This window comes from Rattus norvegicus, chromosome 17 (assembly GCF_036323735.1).
Source record: "Rattus norvegicus strain BN/NHsdMcwi chromosome 17, GRCr8, whole genome shotgun sequence".
Taxonomy (NCBI): domain Eukaryota; kingdom Metazoa; phylum Chordata; class Mammalia; order Rodentia; family Muridae; genus Rattus; species Rattus norvegicus.
The window spans coordinates 970,656-991,563 of record NC_086035.1 but is presented as its reverse complement, the minus strand read 5'-3'; the positions used below and the strand labels follow the sequence as shown (position 1 = coordinate 991,563).

The 20,908-nt window shown below is 40.9% G+C and overlaps 1 protein-coding gene across 2 annotated transcripts; it reads right to left on the bottom strand.

The window, feature by feature from the left end:
- Nucleotides 1-1,538: 1,538 nt before the first annotated feature.
- On the bottom strand, nucleotides 1,539-20,668 carry Zfp367 (zinc finger protein 367). 2 transcript variants are annotated; one of them, NM_001012051.1, is made up of 5 exons: nucleotides 20,090-20,668; nucleotides 14,008-14,158; nucleotides 12,827-12,946; nucleotides 11,571-11,709; nucleotides 1,539-4,044 (listed from the first exon to the last, which is right to left on the bottom strand). In NM_001012051.1, the coding sequence occupies exons 1-5, from the start codon at nucleotides 20,477-20,479 to the stop codon at nucleotides 3,822-3,824; spliced, it is 1,023 nt and encodes a 340-aa protein (NP_001012051.1). In that variant the 5' UTR covers nucleotides 20,480-20,668; the 3' UTR covers nucleotides 1,539-3,821. The 2 variants fall into 2 exon arrangements, with proteins under 2 accessions (NP_001012051.1, XP_038951536.1); XM_039095608.2 differs by lacking the exon at nucleotides 20,090-20,668 and adding an exon at nucleotides 19,496-19,936.
- Nucleotides 20,669-20,908: the final 240 nt, after the last annotated feature.

Genomic DNA, 20,908 nt, shown 5'->3' with positions numbered 1-20,908 from the left:
TTCCCAGCAACCACATGGTGGCTCACAACCCTTTGTAATGAGATCTGGTGCCCTCTTCTGGTGTGTCTTAAGACAGCTACAGTGTATTCACATAAATAAAAATAAAATTAAAAAAAAAAAAAAAAAAGACCTGAGATAGGGCTGGCAATAGTTAAACCTCCAAGTTAGCAAAGTAGATAAAAGCCACTTGCTATCAAGCTCAAAGCCCCAAGTTTGATTCTTAGAACCTACATGTTGGAAAGAGAGACCAATTCCAAAAGCTATTGTCAGGCTATCTCCACACCAGCCATAGCACATGCACTCATGTGTGTGTGTGCACATGCAAACACCGCATAACAAATGTTTTTCTTTTCTAATTAACTCCACTAATACAATTGAATGAAAAAATAAAGTAAAAAGGACACGAGTGCTCTTAGGTATGATTGTAGATAAAAGGAAGATATAGCCAGAGGCAGAGATACTCGGTAGGGTTCAGAATGAACATGAGCCTGAACCAATACCCATGTAAGGAGAGGAAGGGAGAGGGGAAAGCCAGGAGACCAAGAAGCCAAAAGTGGCTATATTATATAGGGAAAAGCAGCTGGGGTAGAAGCAACCCAACTTCTGACTGGAGAGTTCAGTGTAAGGGCAGGATATGCCAGCCAGGAGGACCCTGCAACAGTTAGGAACTGAGGGGTGCTGGGAGAACCTGGTAGCCAGTCTGCTTTGATATGTTAATAGGCAACCCAGTTAGCCATTTGTCCTGGTATCAGTATATACATATGTACACATCTATTTACACAGATGCACTCACTCGTCCGAGCACAGGTGGAGGCCAGAGGCTGACACCGGATCTTTCCTCAGTCTCTCTCTCCTTCCCCTATTTTGACTGAACCTAGAGCTTGGTTGGCGTTTCAAGTAGGCTGGCTGATAAGCCAGAGAACCCCTGGAATCCACTTGTTTATGTCCCCCAGTACTGGAGTTAGAGGCCTACATACCTTGCCCCGCTTTTATGTGGGTGCTGGATATCAAAGCCCAGTGCTCATGGTTATGCAGCAAGCACTTGGCCCACTGGGCCATCTCCTCAGTCCCAGCATAATTTTAGCACTGTGATGAATAAAGTAAGGAAATTAACATCCACGATCCAGCCCAGTGTTAACAGGGTAAGCCTTTAAAACCAACATTCAGGAGGCAGAGGCAAGCAGATCTATTTAGTGAATTCTAGGTCAGTCCAGGTTACAAAGTGAGCCCTTGTCTTAAACCATAATTTTAAAGAAACAGTAATTCGTATTATGCTAAAAAAAAGAAAAAAGCCTGAGGGTTGTGTACATGATGTAGTTGTACCGTATGTATGATACTCTGAAGTCAACCCAAAACCTCAAAAGAGCTGTCTGAAGGATGTCTGGTTGTGGGTTGTTTCCATTTTTTTTTGACCGACCTACCTACCTACCTACCTACCTACCTACCTACCTACCTAATCATCTATCTATTATGGTTTTTATATTTTTGATAGAGAAACAAATTACAAAAACTGTAAGAATGACCCATGTACTTTATGCTTTAAATTAAAATAAAATTTTATTCAAAGCATCTTTTAAAATTACAGCATGTTTATTAATATGCTGTTAACTCTGCCAAACTACAACTTAGCCATTGAAGCATAAAACACTTCAAAAATCTGAATGTAACCACATTTTTAAAACAAAAAGCAGTCATAACACACCTCAAATTTTAGATGCCAATGTATTTTGTCCAAGTACATAGCTTATATCAAAAAAAAAAAACAAAAAACCCTTTAAAACATGGCCAATGTAAGCAGTTGGAATAATTTCTTAAACTGTCCAATCATACAAATAAAAATTCTTGTGAATATTAACTACAATTGTTGACAAAAGTCAATTGAAGAAACAAAGTCCTTACTTTTTGAAGGCCTTAAATCTTATCTGTGAATTGACCAATTGCATTTTTCAATTGTACTGCTGTCCTTAAGGTGAGTTGATCAGATTTAAAATTTCCTAAGACTTCTGAGTGTTGCATTTTGGTTCATACACTCCCATTTCTCTGAGGAAAAATTCTAGAGAAAATGTCGAACGCCAAACCAAGAACATTTAGATGCCATATGTATGGTCTCTTATCGTACTTGTAAGTGCTCCACGTTAAAATTCTACATACCAGATTACAGATAACATTCTTAGACAGACCATTACAAATATAAATTCTCTTATTACAAAAAGCCCCTAAAGGTCTGAAATTGACTGTACAGAGGAATTCCATTTTTAAAGTATGTCCTCGTCATACACATTATTCTAACTACCCCAACTTCAGTTTCACATTGGCGCTTCTCAAGACATTTCTTACCTCCACTCTCCAAGGCTATACAATTTAACTACCTGTGCACTGCAACTGCCGAGATTTTAGCCTACATTCTCAGTAATGTATAATCTAAACTTGTAGGATAGGATGCTACCTCCAAAATAAAAAAAGAAGGCACTGAGGAGCCCATCTTTCCTCTCATTACTTTGAAGTCTCCAATTAAGGAGTCAATAAATCACTATGCTCTGCATATAATTTTATTCACCTTTTAACAAAAGCTCAAGTGATAGATTCCTGACTCCATAAAAGAGGTGGCTGCTCGGCCCCTAGAATTCTGTTCATGCCTTAGTACACACATGTTCAATAACTTCATTTGGAGAAAATGGTTTTGAACCACCAGACAAGACACCTGCAGCTAAAACTATCTCAGAAGCCTGCATATTTGAATAGCCAATATTCACTCAAGTGTTTAACTGATAGCTAAATTTAGTGAACACAAAATAGCTTGGCATGTTATTCTGAAGTGAAGCAGAAAGGTGGCAATATGCACTGAAAATATAAATATGGAGGCTTCCATCCGCTAATAACGCTAAACAAGCAGAACAATTAAAATTTAGTGTTTACTATCAAAAGACCTAAAACATTTTACTAGAAAACAACCCTGCAGATGTCCCTTTTATTAATACAAACACAAGTGCCAATCTCATTACAGGGCCCATAATAGATCTCACTGGTGCACACATATGCACCAGTTGCCAGGTTACATAGACTTTGCAAGATTAATCACTCAGGTCCAGCAGCTGAGCAATGTGCAAAAGTCCCCAGTCAACAAGCTGAGTGACGAGCGCTTTCTAAGCATCAGCATTACAGTGAGTTAAAAAGCCCAGAAAGATGGGATGAGACTCATTTTATACCAATTTTAAAAACTAGTACCCATCTTACAAAGAGCCTCAAATACCTATTTTCTTTCAAGGCCATAACTTATATCATCTTTCCAAATAGTTGGCCTCTCATTTCTCTAGACTTATTGGCCATGCTATTTTGCAATTTAAAAATATGTATTTTATACATATGTCTCACACTGCCCTGCTTCAGTGTTTACAGTACTGTCACACACACTAACATACACTGTTAAAAATGATCTTATAAATAATCTATTTCAACTTTCTTTGGCTATTTGTACCAATCTGTCTTTTCACACAAATGTCTTATTCACAAAGTGCTTCCTGTGAGAACTGCTTCCAATGAATGCATTAAACTTGCAAAACCTAGCTTCCCACAACTTGTAGCTTCTACCCTGTAACTGCAGTCCATATTTACAAAATATTTTAAACTTTACATCAAATCCATTTCCATATAAAAAAAAAGTGCAATTCTCTCTCACCCCATCAGAGGCAACAACATTCTTCATAAGTTTCTACAGAATAGCAGCCTATGATAAGCAAATAAGGTGCTTAGCTTATGCCCGAGGGTCTACTTTGTAAGTACGCTGGGCAGTACTTTTGTACAGTGAAGAGTCAGTGTGGGGGCTACTGGCGGAGTGGGGCCCCTGTCAGATTGGCCAGCTCAATGAGTGCCAGGGCCCCATGCAGCCTCTCTCGTTGCTCCTGCAGCCGGCGCTGGGCGCCACTCTTTTCATCGTCCTCCTCATCAGACTGGAGGTACTCCAGAGGGTCTTGCTGCTCCTGATCAGCCTTCTGAACTAGCTTGCCTTTTAGGGTGGGGGTGCGTTGCTCTCTCATCTCCCAGTACCTGTGCAAAAGGCAAACACACACTGTTTATGTGGCAGACATCAGACTGCGAAGTATTTTCCTAGTGGGGCTGGAGAGATGGATCAGAGGTTAAGAGCACTAGCTCCTCTTCCAGAAGACTTGGATTAGGTTCCCAGAACCCACATGGCAGCTCGCAATTGTCTGTACCTCCAGTTCCAGGAGATATGATGCCCTCTTCGGGCCCCCATGAACTCCTGCACACAAATACACTCAGGTACAAACACATAAAATACTTTTTAAAAATCATTCTTAGTTCTCAAAAGATGAAGTACAAACAGTAAACAAATTCGTATTTTTTATACTGATATCTCATCTTGCCTAAATCAGACCCATTACATATGGATAGGAAGATAAACAGCTCAGCCACTACTGAAATTTTGTGGAGGTTCATCAAAATACTCAAGATGCAGCTGCCATATGACCCAGATATCCCACACCCAAATCAACAGACTATGGAGATGCTCACATAGTAGTTCAGCATTGTTCACAGTAGCCAAGTCTAGGTGTCTAGGAGCAGATGCTCAAATAAAGAAAATGTGGTGTGTGTGTTTGTGTATGGGTGTGTATACCCACACCCCCACACACATGTTGGGACGCAGTCAAAGAATAAAGTAGGGTGGGATTTCTGAGTACTTGTGATAAAACTCCAAAAAACAAGAGTCTTGTGACCTTAGTTTCGTCAAAGACATGGAATTGTTCTTGGATTATGCTTTTGTGCTCCTCCCAGGTATAGTGGATAGAAGTGAGCTTACTTCAGATTATTCCTTACAACTACTGTTATCTGTTTATATGCTATATGAGGCTTGCCCTTGTAAATGTACACTTTACTCTTGTGACCACTCTTAACCCTCAGAGTATAAATTGTTTGACGTTCAAAGCTGGCTATTGCATGAGACAGTTCACTCATTGATTGGCTCCATTCTCCCAGGTCCCACCAAGTACACTGTGACAACGACCTGGAGTCAGCTAAGAGATTAGAGCGGGAACCACAATTGAGCTTATGCATTTTTTTTTTTAAAGAAAGAACATGAGTATTAAAATCACAACTGTTAAATTGCTTGCAAGTTGTTTATAATTATGATCACTTGTTTTCAGAGTAGGGCATTTTATAGGACAGAGTCTGAAAGAATATTGAAAAGGCATAAAAGAAGGGAAAAAGATCCCATTTAATTTTGGGTCACTTGGGCATTAATTTGGATTGTTATCAAAACACTTAAGGAGGATATTAATCATGAAGAAGAGATGGTAATTCTTGCATAAATGTAAACTGAATGATCAAACCTTAAAATGGGTAAAAATGGCAAAAAGGGATTTCCCCATTCAGGCAAAACTGAAAGTAAAGACAGACCCAATAACTATGCTGGTGATGTCTTACACACACACACACACACACACACACACACACACACACACACACACACACCCCCTTACTAAAGCCTCCTTCAGATGCGTATCATCCATAGCCTGAAAATGACCCAACTTTATAACCTAGGCAAGCTAGGGTAAAGTGAAGAAATGAAATTCATTTACCAATACCTCCCCAAGCCCCGTGAGCTGTTTGGTATATTTCCAATGCACTATTTATAACCCTAGAAGGAAAGTCAGTGTTGGCTAGTTCCCATATATTATCTCAAGAGGCAAGAAAAGAACAAGCTATTTGAATTCAGACTAAAAAAGGCAATTGTGTATCGTGTGGATCCTTGATTGCCTGTAAACTTATTTTCCCCACAAAATTGTCTCCTACAGGATTATAGCACAAGAGGATGAACCTTTGGAATAGATTTATGTATACATAAGAGCCATCAAATACTAACTGCTTACTTTCCTCTTCTTGTTCAATTAGTAAATCAGGGGAGGAGCCAATGCCAACAATTATATTAATTTGATCCTTGCATTATATTACCTTCAACCATTAGTTTTTAAAAGCATTACAGAAGTTTTTGGATTTTTGTTGTTGTTGTTGATGGTTTCAAGACAGGATTTCTCTGTGTAGCTCTGGCTATCTTGGCACTAGCTCTGTAGAACAGACTGGCTACAAACTTGGGAGATCTGTCTGCTTCTGTCTTTTGAGTACTGGGATTAAACATGCATCACCCCAGCATATTACTATGAATGTACAGGAAGTCATGGGACTTTTCTCATATGAACTTAACTTGTGATTATAATTTGTCCAACTTCTTTCATCCATAGGTAGATACTTACTGTATTGATGGTTCATCTAAGCGTATAGGAGGGATTGATGGTCCAGATTGTCATTAATCTAGTAATACTTCCTTTTCTTCAGCCCAAGAGGTAGAACTGGCTGTTTTAATTCATATAATCTTTGTAAAATAACTTTTATTCTCTGGATAGTTGTCAGCTCTGAGGCTCACTGCCTCACTCTGCTAATCTAGGCCTAGTCCTGGAAGCTTCTAGCCTCCACACAATCTTATCCATGCCTAGAATGCTTTTAGATTCTGAGACTTGCTGATGAATAAGCTCATTGCTTTCTAGCTTTTTCTGAACCCTGACTGGATGGTTCAACTCAGCTGTTCTGGCCTAAACTCCTCTCCACACTGACTGATTCGATCTGGTTTCTTTCTCTCCATCTCTCCTGAATTTCTCTGCTTGGCCTCAAAATAACTCTAGCAATCTGTTCTTTTAGCTCCTTCTCATTCTGTGGCTCGTTCTGTCTTCACCTGTGTCTAGCTCCATCTCTCTTCAACCTGTTTCTGTAACTCTCCCAGTAAAACTGCCTCCTCCCTCTCTGCACTGCTCCTGAAAGTAGCTTCCCTCTCCCCTCTTTTCTAGTGAGAGTTGGGTATATTTTATTCTGTCAAATCTTTCTCTGATTTGCTACTGTCTGCCTGCCATTCAAGTAGACATCACTTTTAAACTACCATCTTTCTACAAACTAACTTTACTACCTTCATTGTTTGAGATTAAAGGTGTCTGCTAAGGCTGAGACACACAACTAGAAACAGCTTTTCAGTAAATAATATAATCTTAGCGTTCACAGTGTATGCTGGTTTGAATATGCTTGGCCCATGGGAAGTGTTATTTTGAGGTGTGGCCGTGGGAGAAGTGCATCACTGTGGAGGTACACTTTGAGATCCTATACAAGCTCCACCCAGTATGAAGAAAGCTTCTTCCTAGTTGTCTGCTGAGGGAGGCTTCTCAGGGCTGCCTGTGGATCAAGACGTAGAACTCTTGGTTCCTTCTCCAGCACCATGTCTGCATGGATGCTGCTATGGTTCCTGCCATGATGCTAATAGACTGAGCCTCTGAAACCATAAGGTAGCCCCTAATTAAGTGTTATCCTTTACAGAGTTGCCTTGGTCGTGGTGTCTGTTCACAGCAATAAAAACCCAAACTAAGATGCAATGAGATCAAATATCTTGTAACTCTTAAATATCATTTCAGATTCTGCTTATGTTGTAGGATTATTTCCAGCAATAGACTCATTTTCATGCATATTCAAGAAATAAGCAAGCTGATGTATTAACAACCTGCCCTATTTCTACTTCTCCATAAGAAAATTGGGAAGAGGTTTCCATCTGTCATTGTAGATGGACCCGCTAAAACTGTACATTCTTTGGCTCCTCCTGTCCTAGGCCATCAAGGATGGTGGAGGGCAAGGAGACAATGAAAGTCACTAGAAAGATAGCAAACCTCCAGCTAAAAGGCAAAAAGAGATATAGACCATGTCATAAGTCATGTCCACCAATCTAGGATAAGATAAGGCCCTATGCACCAAGGGAGAAGAAAACACACAGAGCCCTATGCTACCTGTGAATCTCTTTCCCGCAACACTAGTGACTTTGGCCTATGCATCTTTGATGAGTGTCATGTATTGTATGTTCCTCATCCTCCTTGCCCTTCAACTTCTAGATTGTATGTGACTGGACGTTGGGACTGTAATAGACTTACACATTCATCTGAAAAGGGGACCACATTTAATTTTTCCCCGAACTTGAATAATTTCCCATTTGCAAAGGACATCATATTTATGTTCCTATGAACATATGGGCTTTCATTCTACAAGAGAACAAAACAACTACTCATATCAGTTTCTTTTCAAGCTAGTCTCTAGATTTTTCTGATCAATATAGTAATACAATCAATAGTATTTAACATAGTTTTGATCCCTATTCTTGGGGGCAGAGTATTAGACACAATTCTTTTACTATCTAAAATTATTCATTATGTTTATAACTCATTTAAAGGATATTCATGCATCAAATGACAATCTATCCACAACCTCTCAAAATGCACTACTCTGGATATCCTTCGTTCAAGAAATTCATAACATAGTCCCAGAATGAAGTCATGTGAGATTTCTGAGTGCTTGTGAGAAAATGCCAAGAAACCAAGACAAGAGTCTTGAGTTTTTGTTTGTTTGTTTGTTTTTGGAGACAAGGTTTCTCTGTGTAACACTGGCTATCCTGGAACTCTTTTCAAAGACCTGGTTGGCCATGAACTCACAGAAATTTACCTGCTGGGATTAAAGGTCTGTGCTACCACCACCTAGTAAGGGTTGTGATCTTAGCTTTAAAACTTTGTGCACCTCCCAGTGTAGTGACAGGAGTGAGTTTACTTCGGGTTATTCATTACAACTAGTTATTCTTTTGTTTGTATTGCCCTTGTGATTGTACACTTTACTTAAGTTACTCCTCTTAATCCTCACAGTATAAACAGTCTGATGCTCTGAATGAAGTTGGCTATTGCATGAGACTTCAGTCTGCCTCATTTATTGGCTCCATTCTCCCAGGTCCCGTCACAGTAAACAATACATAGTGGATTTTATTCAGCCATAAAGAACAAAGTTGTGTAGACACAAAAAAACAAATATCACATTTTCTCTCATTTGAGGATTTCAGTCTTTATATAGCCTCATTAAATCATTTATATGTCATGAAAGTAGAAATAAGACTGAGGGTCGAGGAGGAAAGAACACAGGGATTGTTCTGATAAAGGCCTTAATAGAGTTGAATGTATTTTATGAAACCCATTACAATGAATATATACTAATAAAAATGAAATTTTGTTAAAGTGGTTCTTTAGTAAGTATTTTTTTATGACTATTCAGAGCTCATACATGGGAATCTTATTTATACAGAGAACTTAAGACTGGGGAGTAAAGATTCCTGTTCATGTGTCTATAATCAGATATTTGCTGTTTTAGACCTCCCACTGCATTCTCGAATCATGTTTGCCATTATACTATATGCTGTCCTGGGTATGTAGCTCAGAGGTAGAACATTTGTGTAACATGTATCAAGGCCTTGAGTTCAACTCCCAACACCAGAAACAAATAAACAAAAGACCCCTACCTTTATTTATAACGATATTATTATGTATGAACCCTAACCCTAACCCTAACCTTAGGAACCTATCTTATCTTCTGAACCAGTAGCTAAGCACCTACCTAACACATACGAGGCCCTCAGCATCAGGAGCTTCAGAACCATACAGGGGAAAAACTTTTTATTTAACAAAATAATGGTTTTTGGTTTTTTTGAAGACAGGATTTCTCTGTGTAGACACCACTGCCCAGCTTTATTTTTATTTGGGGGGGGGGAGGATGTTTTGGGGGAAAATGGTAACTTTCGACAGAATTAAACATTAAACCTATGAAATAAGACCAATAGCCAGTTATGGAGGCAGGCAGGTCTCCAAGTTGAGACCAGCCTGGTCTACAGAGTGAGCTCAAAACAGGCAGGCTAAAAACAAAAACAAAAGAAAAAAGAAATATGACCAAGAAAGAAATGTCAATAATATACTTTATCCAAAAATTTTAACATTAGTTTTAATTTTAGTTTAGTCTTATTGTAGCCACTTGATAAGTCACAAGAGAAAATGTAAATAAATGTTCACTCACTTGGTGTCTAAAGTACATATTTAAATGATAAGTGACCATACACAAGTGCCAATATAAAGCCCTGTATACTAATGCTCACAGCCTTATTTAAAATACCAAAAACTCAAAGATCTATCAAAAGGTGACTGACTAAACAAGCTGATGTAGAGGTACACAATAAAAGGAATGGACTATTGGAACACTCAATAAGCATGAGCCTCAAATGATGGTGCTGAGTTAAAGCAGCCATCTGCTTTAACTGATTCATTTAACTAGTTCTATGAAGCCCTAGAAAGTACAAACTAGTGTTCTGTCCCAGAAGATCAGTGCTAGCTGGAAGCAGTGCAGTTAAGAGTTGCTATAGGAGGCTGGAGAGATGGCTCAATAGTTAAGAGCATTGACTGCTATTCCAGAGGTCCTGAGTTCAAATCCCAGCACCCACATAATGGCTTGCAACCATCTGTAATGAGATCCAACACCCTCTTCCAATGCGTCTGAACAGTGTACTCATATACATGAAATAAATAAATAAATCTATAGAGGAGCTATGGAGGAACTTGGATATGACAGATACATCCATTACATTGACTATGGTGGTTCCACGGTGTAGACAAAATGTCACATGTATCAAATTGTACACTTTAATACAACGTATTATATCAATTATACTCATATATCAATTATACTCAACAAAGCTTTTTAATCTTTGTTAAGGGATTAAAGGTACATGCCTTTAATCCCTGCAGATCAGAGGCAGAGACAGATGAATCTGTGAGTTCCAGGGCAGCCTACTCTACATAGCAAGTTCCAGACCTGCCAGGACTATACTGTGAGACCCTGTTTACAAATAAATAAAACACAACTATATCATTTTAGGAAGTCTATCTCAGCACACTAGGTGGTGAGTACAGTACATAAGCAGCATTGAAAGAACCGCTAGTTCAGCTTGAGGACTAAAGCGAGAGAATCTTGACAGGGCACTGGGGCTCTGAGTACTACAGCAAAGGTGTGGGTTCCACACTCAGGATGACACAAGCCTCCATCTATGAACTGGGTCTCAGAGTATTTGTTCTAAGAGTTCCCAGGTCAAGTAAGGTCAAGTAAGCCTTTCCTGAAATGATATTTAACCTGAGTAAGACAAAAAGATGAGCAGAATGGCTAAAGGAAGAGGTGAGGCCTCCAGCCAAGAACAGAGGAGCCTGAAACAACAGTGACATGGTCATCAATAAGCACCTGCCCACTGTGGCATAGCTAGCAGGAAGAACTACAGCAGCACAATAAGGACCTAAAACCCTTTAGTGATGTTAACAAAAAGTTTTCAAGTGAAATATTCTCAGGGAAAGATTTTTATGCTGACCTCCTTGTTGCCGTGACTTGCAAATTCATGAGTGTTCCATATTTTTCAACAGTGAATCAAAAAAGGAAAAAAAAAAAAGAAGAAAAAAGAAAAAAAAAAGAAATACACTGTGCTTTGGGCACACAAACTATTATTTCTGTCACACACAGATCCCAAACACTTATTAACATCTCTATAGGAAATTAAGGATTATTCTGAACTATTTTATAAAACATACATAAGTAATTTATTTAAAATGAAAGAATTCTCAAACTCTAACATAAACCCAAGCCCTAAGACATCTTCTGGGAGACCACACACACAGCCTTACTTTGCCAGCCACTCGGCAGCAGCTTTGTTGTCCGTAGACTGGTGTTTGCTGAGTGTGTCTGTTGGCTCTTCTCTCTTCAGCCGGGCATAAGGGTGCTTTGGACAATGGCGGTTTGCATGAGTGAATCTGCTTAGGCAGCCTTTAAAACACAGAATGTGGACATTCAGACATACGCAATATGTCCAGCTTCGATACGTACAAAGGAAGGCAGAGAGATGCTGAATTCTCTAACCAAACAAGCTTCTATAGTCACAGTCATGGAATCCAAGGCCCTCTCTAACTATGGTACACATATATACATGCAAATAAATAGACTCATAAGATAAAAATTTAAATATTAACAAAACAAGGGTTTTCTAATGAGTCAGGCACAGTGTTACACACTTTTGATTCTAGCACTCAGGAGTCAGAAGCAGGTGGATTTCTTTGAGTTTGAAGCCAGCCTGGTTTAACTAGGGAGTTCCAGGCCATGCAATACTACACAGCGAGACCCTGTTTCATAAAGAAACAAAACAGTTTCCTCTCATATGTGGAAACTGAAAAGAAATCAAGAAAGGGAACAGGACTATACTGAAATCCAACTACCCTTTTAAGAGGGCCAGTAAGATGGCTCATGGAGTAAAGGTGTTGCCACCAAGCCTGATAACCTAAGTTTGATCCCTAGAATGTGAGTGATCCCCTTATTGCCACACAAATAGATGGATGTAAAAATAGGTCCCTTTAAGAAAAGATACACTTACTTACTCTAGTTAAATAGTTTATCAACCAAAATAAAAGCCTACTTCAAAGGCTACATTTGTTATGAATTTTTCTACTTCTTAAAACTTGTGTATGGGTCTGGAGAGATGGCTCAGTGGTTAAGAGCCCCGACTGCTCTTCAGAGGTCCTGAGTTCAATTCCCAGCAACCACATGGTGGCTCACAACCATCTGTAATGAGATCTGATGCCCTCTTCTGGTGTGTCTGAAGACAGCTACATTGTACTTATATATAATAAATGAATAAATCTAAAAACAAAAACAAAAACAAACTTGGGTATGTAGTTCAATGAGAGTACCTGCCTAGCATGTGCAAAGGCATGGGCTCAATCCATAGCTTGGGGATGGGGAGCTTATGATGTTTTATAAAAGCTTATCAAAAATCTTCTCTTCTCAAAAATTCTAAGTAAAACTACCAGCTGATTACTAATAATCTAAGTAAAACTTACTCTAACCACTAGCTGGTTACTATTCCTAAAATCTCACTTCAACACCATACCATTTTCTGAACAGACAAAAGGCTTCTCTCCGGTGTGAAGACGTTGGTGGGTCTTGAGCTGTCCACTTTGAACAAAGGCTTTTCCACAGTCTGGGTAGTCGCACAGATAAGGTCTCTCACCTAAGAAGACCGACATCATCATCAGACATGAGGGAGCAAGAAGAAGGGGAAGGAGGAAAGTCCGCCCTCCTCACATGGATCAGAACTCCAGTGAGGAATGATATTTATCACAGTGCACACAGGCAGGGAGCACTGGAGCACCTGTCTCTAACTTCTGCCTTCTGTGGCTATTTCCTTGGGCTCATTCAACCACAGGGGATACTCCAATAACCTGCTAGCTGGCCTCTAGCATCCCTCTTACATTGTATCTCAAGATGGAGGCACCAGCACAGAACTCTGCTTTTGTAGTAATTCCTCAAACCATCCCAAACCTCCCTGAGCTCCTTAGACTGCTAAAAAACTTGCCTGATAATTCTTCTCAAAATGCAATGTCACCTAATTCATTATCTGGAGAAGGTCCTTAGTTTCCTGCAGTAGAGACATTCCATCCAGGAGGCAATGCCTCTTTGTCTGTCTTATCCTTGAGAACACACCTCCCTGCCCACTCTAACCCTGAGTCTGCAGCCTTTCAGCTGCACTTGCTGTCTTCCGGTTACGTGTCCTGTGGTGATCAGGTGCCGTAGGCGTCTCCTGCAGAAATTCTCCTACTTTCTGTTTCATTTAAATTTCTACGGATGGCATAGTGCTAACCTAGATAAGGCACTCAAAAATTTCAATCGTAATTAGTGTATTATTTATTGCTTGCTGATTTACTATAAGGCTCCTCCCGCCTGGGGTCAACATTATAGAAAGAATATGCGCCTTCTACAAAGTCTTTTCCTCTTTATACAGATTGCAAGGACTGCTATATACAACATGTAAGTGTTAGAGGAAACAAACAGAATTCAGGTAGGTAGAGGTGGAATAAAAACACAACTGACAATGTTCAATTTTAAACTAAACCCACCATTCCCCACCAAAAAGCAACTGAGTAACAGTGGTTGATTTTTAAAATTTCAAAGTAATAGTGGCAATATAAGAAAATATAAGTCAACTTTAACCTAATTAAATAATATTAATTAACAACTTAAGTACCAAATCAAGTATCACTTCTAGCCATTTCTACAATGTTGTCACCTTACCTGTATGAGTCCTTTTGTGAGCCTGGAGTGATTTCTCCCTGGGAAATACCCTGTTACAGATGTTACAGCGAATCCTGCTAGATGAATGCTCTCCTTCATTTATTAAATCCCGAACAGTGTCTGCTCTGGGCCTTCCACGTCGGATTCCATCCTGTTAACATTGTTAATAAACTTCAGTATAATTTTCTGGGATCGTTAAAGCAGCATAAGATACAAACTGAGTAGCATCAGCAAGAACTGTAGAGTAAGTGGCTCTAACAGCCCACACCTCGCTACAGATTACAGAAAACTACTAAAATCAGCAGTCTCAGCAACTCCCAAAATACTAAATCAGCAAACACCTCCAAAGCACTTTCATTTGCCCTTTATTCCTTTACCCAGTGGCAAACCTTCAAAAGGTCTGTCCTTAGTGTGTGACTTTGTTCCCACCTGCAGAGAGCAAACCAGAACCTACTCTGAAAAACTATCTGCTATGACCTGGATGGGCCACTTGGTAGACGGACACAAGGCACTTATCTTTATCTCATTTAATCTAGACATCTCTCAGGCCAAAGACTAACTGTTAAGAGGGCATTGTTCACAAACAACTTGCTGCTCTTGGGACCAAAAACTTGGGTTCGCCCAAAGCAAGCAGACCCAGGAAAGACTGGGAAAATCAGGGAGAAGACTTCACAGAAAATCAAACATACGCTCAGAAATTCCTGAACCCAGTCAGAAGCTCTACCCCAAGAAAGTGAAGGCTACAGCAGAGATGTAAACCTGGGTAAGGAAAACAAAGTGTGTGTCCTGTCTGTGCCCCCAGCTCCTGCCCTAATGGGGCCCTTGCCTATGCCAGTGGCCTTGAGCTTGATCTCAATATTCTACACTAAAAAGGCATATCCTAAGAGGAGAAAGATGGAGCTACATAGAAGTAGTTTTAATAGGCTTACCTACTGAAGCTAAGGTAATTCAAAATAAATTCTTATAAGTTTAAAAGACAAATTAAAAAGTTCAGGGTACACTTCAAAATATTAATTTAATGTCACATAAATTAAAAAAAATGAGAAGGCCACGTGTAGTAGTACAAGCCTTTGATGCTAGTACTTGGGAGGCAAAGGTAGGTGGATTTCTTTGAGTTCCAGGTCTTCACAGCAGAGACCTTGTCTTTAAAACAAACAAACAAACAAACAAACAAACAAACAAAAACCAAGAAGCTATTATGACATATACCTGTAAATCCCTGCTCTGAGGAGCTGAGGCAGGATGACTGCAAGTGAGTCTGAGGCCTGCCTGGACTACAAAGCCAATCTGAGGACAGTCTGGCCTACACAGTGAAACTACCTCAAAAAACAAACACACACAAAACCCAAGACAACTTGAATAGTTAATAGCATACCAACATGGTCACAAATGTATTACAGTTATTTAACATGCAAGCAAACGGTAAACAGAGTATTGTTCATGGGAAGCTTGCACTATTGTCTCTAATCTACAGCAAACATGGTTTTTAAAAATTCCTTTTATTTCCCAGGTAAGTTGTCACATACATGGGTTACATGAAAAACGAACAATGCTACAAGTGTCATGCACAGCTAAGAGATGTCACTGTTCTCCATGTAAAAACCTATAGGCTTCCAAAGCTTAAATCTTAGCCTCAGACTTAAAATGTTAAGCTCTAACCAAACTTCCTTCAGTCAAAATTTTCACTTTGAAAGAAGTTCACGCCAGGTATGGTGGTGCACACCTTTAACTCCAGTGCTGTGGATCTGTGAATTTAAAGTCAACCTGGTCTAAAGAGCAAGTTCCAGGACATCCAGGGCTACACAAAGAAACCCTGTCTCAAGAAAAAAAAAAAAAAAAAAAAGAAAGAAAAAAATTAAATCACCTATTTATTTTGCTAAATTGTATATAAATATACATACATGTATGTGTGTGTATGTTATTTATATGCATAAAATAAATGCATTCTTTTAATTAAGGAAATAAAATTGGAAATAAATCTAATGTTCCAAATAAATGAACTGTATCTACTAGCTACACATTATCTGTGTGCATGCCTGTGTGTGTACATCTGGAAGCCAGAGATCAATGTCAGGTATCTCCCCACCACCACCATATTTTTTGAGACAGGGTCTCTCACTGAACCCAAAGCTCACCACTTCTACAAGGCTGGCTGGGCAGAGGCCTTGAGATCTTCCTGTCTTTCTATATCCTCAATCCTTCTATCACTGTGTTTATGGATGTGCTTCAGACGGCTTTTATGTTGATGCTGGATGCTAACTAAGGCTCTAAACACAGGCCTTTATGCTTATGCAGCAACATTTTGCACCCTGAGCCATCTCACCAGCCCCAACCATATATATTAAAATAACCAATATTACTTGAATAGGCCATTTCCATCTTGATTTTAACAATAAGAAAACCATGTCTCTAGGCATGTTTAGCAGCAGTCAATTAACGGTATCTGTAGACTGAAGGACAAATCTTGTTAAGACTATTGACTCAAAGAAAAAACAATGTCAACATGAAATTTTGGATAACATCACTAAAAACTTTTGCATACATAATCTCCCAACCTTTAGAAAGTATTTATAATTATATGAAGATAGAAGACATAAAAAGTCCTTGAATGTTTTTGACAAGTTCAAATAAAAGACCTGACTTAACATTTCTATTGTGTAATAAGACACCATAAACCATAGAATCAAGCCAGTAAGCAGCACTCCTCACAGCCTCTGCATCAGCTCTTGCCCTCCAGGTTCCTGTCCTGCCTTCTCTCAGTGATGGGAGTATGACCTTAGTAGTTCCTTCCAAGTTGCTTTTGGTCATGGTGTTTTATCACAGCTATAGAAACCTATCTAAGATAAAGCATAGTAAATCAGGAAGAAAAATCAGTAGCAGCAGCAGCAGCAGATCTTTTTTGTGAGCAGAAATGTTTGTGAGCCTTACATTTGGGGCTGGATCCAAACTCCCTATGCTTCTCAGATCTGCTTACTTCCCACCTGATCTGTATTCACAACTTTCCAAGTCTCTACTTCAATACTCAATATCAAGTTTTGTGCCCTTATGTAAAGCATCTCAACTTATATAGATAAGTTATAAATAAGTTATGTATGCTTATATCAACTTAATATTTTTAAAATTAATCCCTAAAAGTCCATTTACATGTGTACATATGGGAACAAAATGTAGAGTGAAAACAAGCATTCTGCTGGTGTCAGAAGTTCTGCTATCTATCATGTGACCTTTATCTACAGAATGCTTTTTCTCATTCTCAGCAGGTAAGTATTAGATGAATTAAAAAAAAATTCAGTGTTCAACAGATAGCCTGGTATTTACTCTTAACATTACAAAGTGCCCACTCCATGCCAGGTAATAAATGGTAGCTACTATGCTAACAGAATAAGTAGTTTCTATGATGATCAAAAATCACTATATACAATCAACTGTGTAAAAGACTACATGCAATATAGATGTTTAGATATAAAAGTAGATACAGGTCAGGCAGGGTCAGGCTCAGTGCACTACAGCATCCATCATGAATGCAGTCTGAACAGGGAGTATAGGGGCACAGACTGGGATACAGTGCCCTGGAAAACAAGGAAAACTGTTCTTGGTCTCCTAGAATTCAACCACAGAAGATAATGTTATAGATAAGTAATGCTAAGTGATTTTGAAATGAGGGTCCAAAACATGCTAGCAGGTGATAAGATGTTCTTTACTCTCTCAGAAGAGCCAATCTAGGGTACAGACAAACAAAAAAGCAACAGAAAGCTGACATAGGGTGTGTACAACTCAGATGTTAACACCTCCTCTGGGAGTCATAGCAACAAACAGAAATAAACGCTGCTCTCACTCACAGCTGTTAGTGCCTTGGAGTGACATAATGAAGGGTAATGGGAGCACTCCTAACACTGGGTACACTACACACTCATCTCCATCTTCCTGGAAAGTGAGCAGACTCAGCCAAGCATCATGACTTCACTCAAAGCCTGGAGAAGTAGATCATCACCATAAGAACTTTAGAGCCAAAACAACATAGGGGGCTTGACTCCCTCTCCCTCTTTAAACCAACAACATCTTGACCATAAATAAATAAGGCCATTTTCTCAAATAAAGCCATAGTCCAATATTTTCTCTCTTAAGTTTAGAATCCTAAATGAATTTCTAGAGCTGCACTTCAATCACTTCACTAATTAAAAAAAGAACTAGACTCTGTTATCAAATCAATTCTGAAAATTAAAAGTGTTTTGTGAGAAGGGGAAAAATACACATATATCAGCCCTTTCATTTCCACATTAATTCTGGTATATTTCCCTCTGAAAGAGGTGAAGATGTAGAAATAAAACTCAAACTTATGCACTGTGAGACTATTTACAACTATGTAAAGATAAGTCTGATTCAAGCCAAAAAGCACACACCTATAATTTCATCTATTTACTACAACTCTCAGCAGCTTGGGACCAGAGGCAGGAGGATCTCTGAGATCGAAGCCAGCTTGGTCTACAGAGTTCCAAGACAGTGGAGGCTACACAGAGAAACCCTGTCTGGACAAACAAATAAAGGTCAACCTATGGAGCCAAGACCCCTGTGGGGGTCAAACGACTCTTTCACAGGGATTACCTAAGATCATTGGGAAACACAAATATTTACAGTACAATTCATAACTGTAGCAAATTTATAGCTATGACATAGCAGTGGGAATAACTTTATGGTTGGGGTCACCACAACTGGAGCTGTATAAAAGAGATGCACCATTAGGAAAGTTGAGAAGCACTGATTTACAACAACTTTTTTTTTTTTTTGGATAATCCAAAAATCAAACTGAGTTAAAAACTAAGATTAAATCATGGGAGAAGAGGGCAGAGAGATGGCTCAATGGTTAAGAGCACTTGTTGCTCTCTCTTCCAAAGGACCTGAGCTAGATTCCCAACACCCTCAAGGTGGTTCATGAAACTGACTTCAGTTTCAGGCATACACATGCGCAGACACATAAATTAACTACAACTTAAAAAAGTCACAAATACAAAAATCTCCCATGGTATTTTTGCATGCACTTTACAGCACTTAACTGTACAATGCATTTTCTAAGGACTAAAGTATTAAATTAATAAAGATACCTAAAGTACCTAAGATGACATGTTAGGAGGGGCTACCTAATGCTAGCAAAATAGCTGTTGCTTACACCAACACAGATACTACTACCAATATCTCTACTTTTCTTTCAAATATGCACTGTGGTGCAAGTTTCAACTTTACTGCTCTATGCCACTAGTTAAGTATATACCACTAGTTAAGTATTTACTTCCTCACCAGAAATAGTTTCAACATTCTGGCTACTGCCCATAACGTCACCAAACTTGCTACAATTCATAAACCAAGTATCCCTTAACCTGCCGGGCAATTTGCTCGCTACACCTGTAGCAAATTATGTTATTCAGGCATTCAAGCAACAACAGAAAACTGCGTATGGATCTTGCAATAACATTTATTCGACACGCAGATTTACCGATACATTCTTGAACGCTGATGAATGTAAAGTATCCCGGGTCCTTCCGGGCACAGTTACCATGTACCAACAACACTGCCACTAGCTAGCTATGCGGTCTTCACCAAGACGCTTTAACAAACCCAACCCTCAGCTGCTCCTGATGTAAAGTATATATATAGCAGGACCTGGTGTCGCTAGCCTTGAATTCCAGCACTCGGAAGGTGGAACTCTCATAAGTCCCAGGCCAGCCAGGGATACCCAGCCCACACCCCAATGTAGGCTGGAGCCAAAAGCTCACATCCTTTCTTTCCACATCTAAGAAGGCCGAAGATGCGAGGTTAGAAGCACAGCAGTGCAGGAAATCTTGACACTGCGAGCCTCCCCCTCATCACCCCGTTGCACCTGCTGCCCTCAGACCAGCCTTGGCGCCGCACCCGTCACGTGACAGCCTAGCCCCCAAAGGTCCGGTTTTGGCGCGCGGCAGTGACGTCAGCGTCCTGTCAGCCACCGCCCCCGCCGCCCCGATTTTCCTCCCCGGCCCCGCCCCGCTGCCAAGCCGCGCCGTTAACGGGCCCCAGGCGGCCCCGCGCCTCGGCCGCCCGAGCCACTCACCTTGAGGTGGCCGCTGTCTGGGCTGCTCGCCTCCTCCTCGTCCTCCCCGCCCGACACGGCGGCCACGGAGGCGGAGGAAGGCGGCGCACCCCGCAGCGTCGGGAGCTCAGTCGCCGCGGGCAGTCCGGCCGAAACGACGCCGCCCGCCGCCCCCGGGCTGAGCGTCACGTTATGCGCGTTCTCACCCCAGCGCCACGGGTACACCATGAAGTCGCTGAAGCCGGGGCTAGTGGGGACGAGCGGCGGCGGTGGCTCGGGCTCTCCCACGCTGCTGCACGGAGGCGTTGCCGGCGTGGTCCTGATGACCGATACCAGTACGCGCTTCGGAGAGTCGTGGCAGAAGATGACCGGCGGCGGCTCCGCCATGGGTGCCGGGGCGCCGCGGATCATGCTGGCTCGTCTGCAGCCCTCGCGCTCTCGGCCCGAGCTTGCCTTGCTCGCCCGCGCTGCTACGTCTCGGCGCCTCACAGCCGCCGGCTCATGGCAGGCGGCTCCGGACGATCAGGCTGCAGCAGCGTTGCTGACAGGAAAACGGGATGCGAGGCGCCGAGTCCCCGAGAATAACAACCTGCCGCCGCGGTCCCTGCTTCGGCTTTTCCCGCGTTACATTTCGCGCCTGGGCGGAACCAGTCACCGCGAGGACCCTGCGGCTGGCCACCGCGACGAGTGACAGGTCGCGAGGGCCAATAGCCGGGTCCAGGCTGTGTTCCGTCCGGAGGGGGCGGAACCAATTCGAGCGCGGGTCCTTACTGCCACGTCATTGGCCGCCGCTCTCATACTTTTTTGTCTTGAGGGCCAACTGCGTTCGAAAGTCTGTAG

Coding starts and splice junctions, on each gene's coding strand:
- Zfp367 (NM_001012051.1), bottom strand. CDS start 20,479: ATGATCCGCGGCGCCCCGGCACCCATGGCGGAGCCGCCGCCGGTCATC. Junction 12,947..14,007: donor TCACAAAAGGACTCATACAG/GTAAGGTGACAA, acceptor CGGTCTTCTTAG/GTGAGAGACCTTATCTGTGC. Junction 11,710..12,826: donor TTTTGTCTGTTCAGAAAATG/GTATGGTGTTGA, acceptor TGTGTTTTAAAG/GCTGCCTAAGCAGATTCACT.